Source organism: Canis lupus, chromosome 10 (genome assembly GCF_003254725.2).
Source record: "Canis lupus dingo isolate Sandy chromosome 10, ASM325472v2, whole genome shotgun sequence".
NCBI classification, from domain to species: Eukaryota; Metazoa; Chordata; class Mammalia; order Carnivora; family Canidae; genus Canis; species Canis lupus.
In genome coordinates this window covers 24,076,856-24,089,333 of record NC_064252.1, presented here as the reverse complement: position 1 = coordinate 24,089,333, position 12,478 = coordinate 24,076,856, and the positions used below count along the sequence as shown (strand labels likewise).

The following is a 12,478-nucleotide window of genomic DNA, read 5'->3' as shown; positions in this document are numbered from 1 at the left end:
AAAAAAAAATCAGCTTGAGGCGCCGGGCTGGGTCAGTTGGTAGAGCATGAGACTCTTGATTCCTAGGTCATGAGTTCAAGCCCCATGTTGGGTGTACAGATTATTTTTTAAAAAATCAGCTTATAACTGATGAAATGTCTTTATTTGGCAACTTTTCTTTTTATTAGTGGTACATTTAAAAATGATGTATCTCACAACTGATAGCATTTTAAACTGGATGAAATCCGGTAATCCAGAAGACGTTACCATCCCTCTGCTTGAAGCCCTTTGGCGCTCTTTTGTGAAGTCTAAATGAAACAAGAATATGTACAGCATTTTAGTTTTCAAAGCAATTCCAGTATAATGTAACCCATCGGACCCTCACAATCACCGTTTGGCGGAGGCAGGGCAGGTAGGATGGTTGACATAGGCTCTATCTTGGAGCCGCTCCCCCTGACCCAGGTCATGCACCCTTTCCTGAATGCTGTTTCACAAGAAACCAGCTCAGATTCCAGGCTTTTTCTGGTGGGGAACAGTTCTGCTCGCCCTAGGAGAAGCGAGAAATCTTTTTGGGCCCTTTCTCCAAAGGGCATTAGCCTCCTGACCCGACTCAGCGGAGGGATGCAGGAAAATCCTCCTTCTAAGTCCACTCCAGCGGGCAGCCGAGCCACCATGTCTGGGCTACGACGCAGGTGTGAACCCAGGAGCCACTCACCGGCCACTCACCCCTCCGCGCTCTGGGGACGGGGCCAATTCCCGGGGCCCGCTCCCTGCCCCCGCAGCGGGCACCTCCACGCGGACACTGCCTGGTTCTCTGGCCGCTGCCCCTCCGGTGACCAGCCCCCTGGCTCCTCACCCCCACCCTCGTCCTTGCGCCATAATCTCCGCCCTCCCCTTCAAAGCCCCGCCCCCTGGCCTAGCGCAGGCCCCGCCCCTTCCCATCTGAGGGGCGGCAGGAGGGGGCCTGGAGAAAGATGGCGGTGAATCAGAGTCACACCGAGAATCGCCACGGGGCCATCATCCCTTTTGGCGAAAGGTGCCTGCGGGGGAGCCGGGGGCGGGGAGGGATGCGGTCAGACCCGGGTGGGGGAGGCCGGCGGGGGGCTGGCGGCTTGCAAACTCTCAGCCAATCAGGGCCTTTCCCGCCTCTCCCGGGCGTCGCAGGCGGAGCCCCGCCCCCGCCATCGGGGCGCGCGAGGCCGGGCCGCGGGTTAGCGGCTCAGAGGTGGCGGAGGCTCAGGTAAAAGGGCGGGCGCTCACTGGCAGGAGTGAGGTGTCGCGCCGCCCCGCCGGGTCGCGTGCGGCTGGCTGGCTGCCGTTGGGGTGACGGCCGGCGGCCGGGGAGGGGTGAGGGAGGCGGGCGGTGGGTGCGCCCCTCCCCTGCTCCCGGGGACGCCGAGGCGGAAGAGGCGGGAGTGCGGCGCAGTGGAAGGTCCCGCTCTGTGGGGGCGTCGCCTCGTCCTCAGAACCCCCAGGAGCCCCGTTTCTCTTCGCCCCGACGGGGAGAGGGGAGTGACTGCTCCTACTTTTAAGGTACAGATGGGGAGCAGACGCCCCAGGGAGGAGGGCGCTCGGGGTGCGCGGGCTCCGCGGGGGCCGCCGCTTGCTCCCCGGCCCGCCTCGCACCTCGCCTCCCTGCCGCTCCTCCGCGCCCCCCCGCCCCCGCCCCCGCCCCCGCCCCCAGCAGGTCTTCCGTGGGCTCCCGTCTGCTCCGCGCGGCCCTCGGTTTCCTTTGCTGTCGGGTCGCTCGCTGGCTGTTTGGCTCCGACACCCGGTGCTCTGTGCCCCGGGGAGACTGCGCGTTCGTCGGGAGGATCCGCCCAGACAGTACCGAGTGCTGATGTCCAGATCTGTTTCCTTTGCTTCCTCCCCCAGAACATGTTCTTGACAGATTCCGGCGGGCGGCGGAGGCTGTACGTCTTCCCTTGTAGTAGGAGAGGATTGTCCTCCGCTCTGAGCGCGGCTCCTTGGCCTGGAGCGCTGTGACCTGTGTACAGGTGGCTCTGGGCCCTGAAGCCACTTCTGATTTGGGGTTTGGGCATCTTCTCGCTCAGCCTCGGGTGTGTGTGTGTGTGTGTGTGTGTGTCTGTCTGTGTGTATGTTGGAGGCAGGGCATGGAGGATGTTTTTAAAAATTATGACAGAAACACTGATTTTATGGTCCTTTGAGTTGCTTTTTTTTTTTTTTTAAGATTTTATTTATTTACTCATGAGAGACACACAGAGAGAGAGAGGCGGAGACATAGACAGGGAGAAGCAGGCTCCTCGTGGGGAGCCCGATATGGGACTCGATCCCAGGACCGGGCGGGATCACCACCTGAGCCGAAGGCAGACGCTCCCCCGCCGAGCCACTCAGGCGCCCTGGTCCTTTTGAGTTATCTTGATGGGGTCCATTATGTGCTCTTGAATGTGTAATCATCGCCAAACACCTTTGTCAGAGCTGTATACACATCACTGCTCTATCTACAATGAGGATCAGTAGTATTTCCCTTATTTCTCAGGTGGGAAACTGAAACACAGAAGTAGGTGGCTTAAAAATCATATGGCCAGTGCATGTGGGAGAGATTTGGTTGGGGATTGGACTTATCAGAGAAGACCTGCCTTGTCAGTGCTCTTTCTTGTATAGAAACTACAATAATGGGACGGCTGGGTGCCTCAGTGGTTGAGCATCTGTCTTCGGCTCAGGGCGTGATCCCCGACTTTCGGGATCCAGTCCCACATCGGGCTCCCTGAGAGGAGCCTGCTTCTCCCTCTGCCTGTGTCTTTGCCTCTCTCTCCGTGTGTCTCTCATGAACAAATGAATACAATCTTTAAAAACTATAATAATTCTTTATTCCTATTTTATTAATTTTTTTGCTTGAGCATTATTGATACAATTATTACATTGGTTTCAGGCGTACAACATAGTGATTGGACAGCTGTGTAAGTTATGCTGTGCTCCCCATAAGTGTAGTCACCATCTGTCTACAATTACAGTAGTATTGACTGTGTTCCCTAGGCTGTGCTTTTTGTTCCTGTGACTTATTGAGTCGCAAACTGGAAGCTTGGATCTCCCACTCCCCTTCCCCAAGCTCCCAACCCTTCCCTCTGGCAACCATCAGTTTGTTCTCTGTGTTTATTCTGCTCTTGGTGTGTTTATTTGTTTTGTTTTTTAGATGCCTTGTATGACTGAAATTATATGGAATTCGTCTTTCTCAGTTTGATTTATTCCACTTAGTGTAATACTTTCTGGGTCTATCCGTGTTGTTGCAAATAGCAAGATCCCATCCTTTTTATGGCTGCATAATATTCCTGTGGGTTTCAGTATGTGTGTGTGTGTGTGTGTGTGTGTGTGTGTGTGTGTATCACATCTTCCTTATCTAATTTTCTATCATGGCTATTGTAAATAATGCTGCAGTAAGCATAGGGGTGCATATATACTTTCAAATCTGTGTTTTCATTTTTTTTAAGTAAATATCCAGTAGTTGAATCACTGGATCATATGGTACTATTTTTAATATTTTGAGAAAACTCCATACTATTTTTCACAGTGTCGGCACCAATTTACATTCCCATAAACAGTGTGCAAAGACTCTTTTTTCTCTACATTCTCTCCAACACTTACTTCTTATCTTTTTTATTTTAGCCATTCTGACAGGTGTGAGGTGATATCTCATTGCAGTTTTGATTTGCATTTTGCTGATGATGAGTGATGTTGAGCATTTTTCATGTGTCTGTTGGCCATCTGTATGTCTTTTTTGTAAAAATGTCTATTCCGTTCCTCTGCCCATTTTTTGATGGGATTGTTTGGGGTTCTATGGTGTTGATAGAAACAACTTTGAAGAAATAGGTTGAGAAGGAGAAGCTTGGTTGTATTCTGATCTCTCTTGCCTACTCAGGATACACATTTAAGAAATTTATCACATTGTTCTGTGGAGAGTTTTTGTTTTTTTTAAATCCCAGCTGAGAAGTCATAATTGTACAGATAGGACTCTACTGGTAAATAGGGAAGACACTTGAGTTTTCTTTTTTTGACCAATATTCTAAAATTGTGCAGATAGTACTATATGTTTGTTGTAGAAAAATTAGAAAAAAAAATTTTAATTACCCCAGATTCCAACACCCAGTGCTTTTTTTACATTTTGGTATGTATCTCTCTGCACTTTCCTCCATGGATATATATGCAACATCCCCCAACCCGAGATTGCTTTGTAATTTGTTTTCCTCACTTACCAATGTATTGGGAATGCTCTCCAGTATCAATATCTACATCATTATTAATCAATGACTTGTATTCCAGTGTGCATGAATGTTTGTTCAAGCCCTTGTCTGGGATGTTCAGGGTATAATTTGTCATTGCTATAAATATTGCTTCAGTGAACACTTTTGAAAACTTATCTTTGCCTACCTGTCGAAATGTTTCTTGGGGATATGTTCCTGAAAGTGTAATTGTGGGATCAGAGGACATAGACTTTTTATTTTTTAAATAGACATAGACTTTTTTAAAGATTAAAATGTATTTTTAAAAAATACAAAAATTATGTCAAAATATTTTATATTCTACAAATGCATATAGAAATATATATTTTAAAAAAGAAATATATTTTTTGCGAAATCACCCTATAGAATTATATCATTGTGTTCTCAATACTCACAGTGCCCATTTCATCACACCCTTGACAACACCTGGTGTTAAACGTCGCTATCTCTGCCAGTCTGAATAATTGAATCTTTAAAAAAAATTTATTTTTTTCCCAAGGTTGTTGGCTATTTGTCTTTGATAAATTTGCTTTGTAAATTTTCCCTATTTTTACTAAGCTGTTAATGATATTGTGTTTGTATGTGGTAAAAGAAACACAAAGGAAATATACCATATTAATTTTTTTAAAAATAGAAATTATATATATATTTAAAGTATACAACATGATGATGTGATATACATATAGGTAGTAAAATGATTTCTATAACCAAGCTAATTAACATATAATCTCCTCACATAGTTAACCATTTTTTAGTGTGATGCATGTGCCTGAAATCTACTCTCTTGGCATATCTCCAGTGTTCAATACACTCATTTTTTTTCAATACACTCATTAAGTGTAGTCATCATGCCTATAATATATTGGATCTCTAAACTTATTCATTCTACATAACTACAAGTTTGTACCCTATGACTAACATCTCCCCAATTCCCCCATTCCCTGAGCCCCTGGTAATCACCATTTTACTTTTTGCTTCAATGCATTTGACTTTTTTTCCCTTAAGGTTCTACATATATACCTAAATGAGATCACATAGTATTTATCTTTCTCCGGATTTATTTCATTTAGCACAATATTCTCAAGGTTCATTCATGTTTTAGCATGTGACAGGATTTCCTTTCTCATGATTGAATGATACATATATAAATACCACACCTTTATCCATTCATTCATTGACCGACACGTAGTTTATGTCTATATCTTGGGTATTGTGAGTAATGCTGCAGTGAACATAGGAGTGCAGGTATCTCTTTGATATCCTATTTTAATTTCCTTTGGATATACACCTAGAAGTGAGATTGCTGGATCATATGGCAGTTCTGTTTTTATTACATTGATTGATATTCATATGTTGAACCATCATATGTTCCAGGAATAAATACCACTTGGTCATGTGTATAATCCTTTTATTTAAAAAAATTTTTTTTAAATTTTTATTTATTTATGATAGTCACAGAGAGAGAGAGAGAGAGGCAGAGACACAGGCAGAGGGAGAAGCAGGCTCCATGCACCGGGAGCCCGACGTGGGAATCGATCCAGGGTCTCCCGGATCCGGCCCTGGGCCAAAGGCAGGCGCCAAACCGCTGCGCCACCCAGGGATCCCAATCCTTTTAATATACTATTCAGTTTGCTAGCATTTTTTAAATTAAGATTTTATTTATTTATTCATGAGAGACAGAGAGAGGCAGAGACATAGGCAGAGGGAGAAGCAGGCTCCATGCAGGGATCCACCCGACGTGGGACTTGATCCCAGGTCTCCAGGATCACGCCCTGGGCGGAAGGCAGACGCTCAACTGCTGCCAGTTTGCTAGCATTTTGTTGAGGATTTTTGCATCAATGTTTTTCAGAGATGTTAGTCTGTAGTTTTCTTGTGTTCTAGCTTTGACATCAGGGTAATGCTGGCCTCAGAGAATGACCTTGGAAGTGTTCCCTCTTCTGTTTTGGGGCAGATTTTTGAGAGGATTAGTGCTAAGTGTTCTTTCAGTATTTGGTGATTTGTCCAGTGAAGCCCTCTGGTCCTGGGCTTTTCTTAGCTGGGAAGTTCTTGGTTACTGATGCAATCTTTTTACTTACTATTGGTTTGTTTAGATTTTCTTTTTATTCATGAATTAGCTCCTAGGAATTTATCCATTTCTTCTAGATTATCCAGTATGCTGGCATACAATTATTCATGTGTATTAGTATTATCTTGTAATTCTTTTTATTTCTGTGGCATCCATTGTAATGTCCTTCCTTTCATTTCTGATTTTGGTAATTTGAGTCATCTCTCTTTTCTTAATTAGTTAACCTAGCCAAGGGTTTTCCGTTTCACTGATCTTAAAAACAAACAAACAAACCACTTAGTTTCACAGGTTTTTTTTTTTTTTTCTCCTATTACTTTTGTATTTTCTCTTTTGTTTTGTGTCAGCTCTAATCTTTATTTCCTTCTAGCTTTGGGTTCAGTTTGTTCTTTAGTTTCTGGAGGTGTAAAGTCAGGTTAACTTGAGATCATAAATCTCTTTTATGAATGCATGTACAGATAGAAACTTTTAACACTGCTTTGTTGAATCCCATAGTTTTGGCATTTGTATTTTCATTTTTATTTGTTTCAAGGTATTTTCCAATTTCCTTTGAGACTTTTTCTTTGACCCATTGGTTATATAAAAATGTGTTGTTTCATTTACACGTTTGTGGATTTTCCAGTTTTCCTTGTGCTATTGATTTCTAGTTTCATTTCACTGTGATCAGAAAAAGTACTTCAGATGATTTTAATTTTCTTAAAATTAAATTTGTTAAGACTCGTTTTGTGACCTTACATGTAAACCTATCATGGAGAATGTTCCATGTACACCTAAGAGCATTGTTGAATCCCATATTGCACACTTGAAACTAATACAACCCTGCATGTTAATTATACAGTTATACTCAATAAAAAATAATAAAAGAAATAAAATGAGTCTCTTATAGATAGCAGATAGTTAGATCCTAAATTGTTCATCCTTTGGAAGGCTCATATGTCAGAACCATTTCTCTTTAGCTAGGAACCTACTTACAAATTATAGATAAAAAGTATGTAAAATCTTTGCATATTTAGTATCTGGCAGTTACAGCTCAATGCATTATAAGGACAATAACTCAAATTCAGATGATTCACTATTGGAGCTTGAACTTTTGCTGAGGTTCTAGTTAGTGCTGGAGACAATAGTTTTGATATCCTTAGCTAAATGGTGCTGTGATATTTCATTTGCAGTTTTCACCTCTTTTTTAGAAATTTGTTGTCGCATTATAACATCTACCAGCATGGTGAAAATTCATTCTTTATTTCACTGTACTATATTTTAACTGAAATTTTGAAGTCAATATGCCATCCTTGTAGGACAGTGGTTCTCAGTCTGGGATGATTTTGCCTCCAGGAGACATTTTTGCTTTTCACAATTTGGGTGGGGGTGGGGGTGGGCTACAACTGGTATTTGGTGGGGAGAGAGGCAAGGGGTGCTTCCAAACAATCTACAAAGCACATACCACCACAACAAATAATTATCTAATCCAAACAGTCAAGGTTGAGAAACTTCATGTATTAGATGCCAACCTAAGGATGTGACAGAATGAAATTGCAAACAGTACTACTACCTCCTGAATATTTCAACGTGTCTAGAGCCAAATTTATGTCCCTACTTCCCAATAAACTTCTTTTTCTGACTTCTCTATTTCTTTGGAGGCAAAGATGACCTTTGATTTCTCATGACTTTTTTTGTTTCCCAGATCTAATGAATTACCAAGCTCAGGGGCTTCTTTCTTCACGGTCTTTTAAATTTAATTAATTGATTTATTGAGGTTTTACACTTAATATATAAACCCCCCCCCTTTTTTTTACTGAGGTAGAATTCACATAACATGATATTTTCCATTTTAACCATTTTAAAATGTACAATTCAGTGGCTTTTACTATATTCACAATATCATGCAATCACCACCATTATCTAATTCCAGAACATTTTCATCACCCCAAAAGAAACTGTACCTATTAAGCAGTCACTCCTCACTCAACCCAGCTCCTAACAACCTCTGATAGAAGTACAACCAGACAGAAAATCTGTAAAGCAATAGAGGAACTGAACAACACTATTGGACTCAAATGGTCCTAACAGACATATGCAAAACCTTCCATCCAACAACCAACAACAACACATAATATACATTCTGAGCTTTTTTTTTTTCATCCTGAGCTTTTTTTGTTTGTTTGTTTGTTTTTTGTTTTTTGTTTTTCATCCTGAGCTTTTTTTATTGGAATTTTTTGGTTGCTGATTCAATCTCTACTTGTTATAGGTCTATTCAGATTTTCTTTTTTCTTTATTTCATTTTGGTTGTCTCTAAGAATTTATCTGTTTCAAACAGATTATCTAATTTGTTGGCATATAATTGTTCATAATCCTTTTTTTTTCTATAAATTATGTGAAAACATCCCCACTTTTATTTCAAATTTTAGTAACTTGGGTTTTCTTTCTTATTTTATTTTATTTTATTTTATTTTATTTTATTTTATTTTATTTTATTTTTGGGAGGGGGGTTTCTTTTTTTCTTGGTCTAGCTAAGTTGGTCAATTTTGCTGATCTCAAAGGATTAAGTTTTGGTTTTATTGATTCTTTTTTCTATTCTTACATATGTCTATTATAATCTTTATTATTTCCTTCCTTCTACTAGCTTTGGGTTTAGTTTGGTCTTGTTTTTCTAGTTTCCTAGTGTGGAAAATTATTGATTTGCTCTTAAAAAATTGTAGACATTAAAAGCTATAAATTTTCCTCCTAAGTACAACTTTTGTTGCATCTCAGAAGTTTTGGTATGTGTGTCTTTATTTGTATTCATCTCAAAATTTCTAATTTCTAGTGATTCAATTTTTTAAAAAAGATTTTATTTATTCATGAGAGAGACAGAGATAGAGGCAGAGACACAGGCAGAGGGAGAAGCAGGCTCCGTGCAGGGAGCCCAATGTAAGACTTGATCCCCAGTCTCCATGATCATGCCCTGGGCTGAAGGCAGCGCTAAACCACTGAGCCACCCAGGCTGCTCCTAGTGATTCAATTCTATTTTCTAATTTTATTTATTATTTCTTTTTTGACCCACAGTTTAAGAGCATTTTGATTAATTTTCACATATTATCTTCATCAGTGTTCCATGTTTCTTTGTATGGGTTTGACTTACTAGCTGTGTCTTTTTATTTCTTTTTATTTATTTTTATCTGTTTATCTTTTTTTAGCGAGAGAGGTTGGAGAGGGGCAGAAGGAGAGGGAGAGAGAGAATCCCAAGCAGGCTCCACACAGCATGGAGACTGATATGGTGCTCCATCTCACAATCCTGAGATCCTGAGCCAAAATCAAAAGTTGGACGCTTGGGCAGCCTGGGTGGCTCAGTGATTTAGCACCACCTTCAGCCCAGGGCATGATCCTGGAGACCCAAAATCGAGTCCCACATCATGCTCCCTGAGTGGGGCCTGCTTCTCCCTCTGCCTGTGTCTCTGCCTTTCTCTCTGTGTCTCTCATGAATAAATAAATAAAATCTTAAAAAAAAAAGAAGTTGGATGCTTAACTGACTGAGCTACCCAGGCACCCCTCTAGTGTCTATTTCAGGCTGAAGGATTTCCTTTAGCATTTCTTATAGTTCAGACCTACTAGTGATAAATTCTCAGTTTTTGTTTACTTGGTAATATTTTAATTTCTCCTTACTTTTTGAAGGGTAGTTTTGCCAGATACAGAATTTTTGGTTAACAGATTTTTTCCCTTTTAGCACTTTGCATGTGTCAACTCACTATCTCCTGCCTCCATAGTTTTTTTTTTTTTTTTAAGATTTATTTATTTATTTGAGAGAGAGAGAGCACAAGCTGGTGGAAGGGCAAAGGGAGAGGGGCAACCAGACTCCATGCTGAGCAGGGAACCCAATGTGGGGCTTGATCCCAGGACCCTGGGATCAGAATCTGAGCTGAAGGCAGCTGCTTAACTGACTAAACCACCCAGGTATCCCTGCTGCCATAGTTTTTGTTGTTGTTTTGTTTTATTTTTTATTTATTTTTTTAAAGATTTTATTTATTTATTCATGAGAGACACAGAGAGAAAGTTAGGCAGAGACATAGGCAGAGGGAGAAGCAGGCTCCATGCAGGGAGCCCGAGGCGGGACTCCATCCTGGGTCTCCAGGATCACGCCCTGGGCTGAAGGTGGTGCTAAACCACTGAGCCACCCGGGCTGCCCTGTTTTTTTGTTTTAAAGATTTTATTTATTTATTCATAGAGACGGAGAGACAGAGAGAGAAGAGAGAGAAGAGAGGCAGAGACACAGGCAGATGGAGAAGCTCCATGTAGGGAACCCGACGTGGGACTCGATTCCCGGTCTCCACGATCACACCCCGGGCTGCAGGCAGCGCTAAACCGCTGCGCCACCGGGGCTGCCTATGCCATAGTTTATGAGAAGTCAGCTATTTGTCTTATTGAGAATTCCTTGTACATGATGATTCTTTTCTTTGGCTCCTCTCAAGAGTCTCTGTATTTGGCTTTCAGCAGTTTGGTTATAACCGTGTCTTTGGTGTAGATCTCTGAGTTTATCCTATAGGAGTTTGTTGAGCTTGGATGTGTAGATTCATGTCTTTTGTTAAATTGGAAATTTTGGCCAATATTATTTCGAAATTTTTATGTACCCCTTTAGTCCTTTTCTCTCCTTCTGGCAATCTCATTATGCATATGATTTTAAGTTTAATTTTTGTCCCACAGGTCTGTTAGACTCTGTTCATTTTTAATTTTTTCTTTCTGTCACCTGGGTAATAACACTTATTCTCAAATGACTTATCTTCAACACTGATTCTTTCTTCTGTCTGCTGAAATCTGCCATTAAGCCCACCACTATTGAGTTTTTCATTTTACTTATTGTAGTCTCCACCTTCAGAATTTCTATATAGTTCATTTTTCTAATTTCTATTTCTTTATTGATATTCTCTACTTTTTGAGACATTGTTCTCATTATTTACTTTGGTTATTTGCACATGGTTTCCTTTAACCCTTTAAACATACTTAAAATAGTTTATTTAAAGTCTTGGTTTAGTGGGGTACCTGGCTGATTTCAGTCAGTAGAGTATGTGACTTTTGATCTTAAAGTTGAGAGTTTGAGTACCACAGTGTGGGTAGAGTTCACTAAACAAACAAACAAACAAACAAACAAAAAACAAAAAACAAATAATGTCTTTGTCTAGTTAACCCAATGTATAGACTTCCTCAGGGCAGTTACTACTTATTTCATTTCTTCTGTTCACAGAAGAACATATGGGTCATACTTGTGTTTTTGCATTCCTCATCATTTTTTATTGTAATTGAAAACTGGACATTCTGAATGTTATAATGTGGCAACTCTGGAAATCAGATTTTCTCTCTTCCTCAGGGTACATTGTTGCTGCTTGTTGTAGTTATTTGTTTGTTTAGTTTAGTGGCTTTTCTGAATTGTAAAGTTTGTACTCTGTCATGTGTGGCCACTGAAGTCTCTTTTATGTTAACTTAGTAGCCAATTAGTGATTTGACTATTTCTTTATATATCTGAACCAAAAAAACCCCCCACAAATCTCTCAGCCTTTGCCGATCGAGTCTGCCTGTGTGTTTGGAATGGGTTTTTATCACCCAGCCAGGCAGTTTACAACTCTGTCTTAGCTTTCACTTCCTGCTTGAGCAGAGCCTCATTATCAACCAGAAGTAAAAGTTTTGGGCCTTCTCAGTTTTCTTCTGAGCATGAACCCAGCCCTGGGCAGATATGCATGTGGCTTTCTAGATTCCCATGAATATATCAGAGCTTTTCAAATTCTTTATTCCCCAAAACATCTCATTCCTCAGGCTTTCCTCTCTAACTTTTCAGTTTTGCTTGTTTGCACTAAAGGTCATCCTTTGCCCCAGACAGCAGCAACTAATACTGTTTTTGACAAATGTACTCTGGGTAGTCACCTCAGTCCTGGGAGAGTTCTGAATTAGGCACACAACTTTTGAGCCAGTGTTTCAGGGAGCCACCAGACAAGTTAAAACAACCACGATTCTTTGAGAAAAGGTGTGTTCTGCTCCCTTTGGTGTTTGGCACTTATATTAGGAATGTGGGTTATTTTTAAGGCTTTTGTCAAGTCAGGGATTGGAGGATGGTACCAGAGTAAGTGAAAGTGTCACAAAGCTCTCTTACTGAAACTCAATTTTTCTTGATTAAACATTCTTTTAGTTGCTATAAGATTTTGATTAGATTCCAGAGTTCTGGACTGAGTTTTAGAGT

General features: G+C 41.1%; 1 protein-coding gene across 8 annotated transcripts in view; it reads left to right on the top strand.

Moving 5' to 3' along the window:
• Window positions 1-855: 855 nt before the first annotated feature.
• Window positions 856-12,478, top strand: part of WBP2NL (WBP2 N-terminal like) — a 34,844-nt gene continuing 23,221 nt past the window's right edge. For 5 of the 8 annotated variants that reach the window (XM_025458136.3, XM_025458127.2, XM_025458119.3 and 2 more), the window contains exon 1: window positions 857-1,015. In XM_025458136.3, coding sequence (XP_025313921.1) covers window positions 954-1,015 — 62 coding nt within the window. In that variant the 5' untranslated portion in view covers window positions 857-953. Of the gene's footprint in view, window positions 1,016-1,842; window positions 1,893-12,478 lie in introns of those variants that run through there. The other 3 variants (XM_025458109.2, XM_049115780.1, XM_049115779.1) reach the window with 2 other exon arrangements.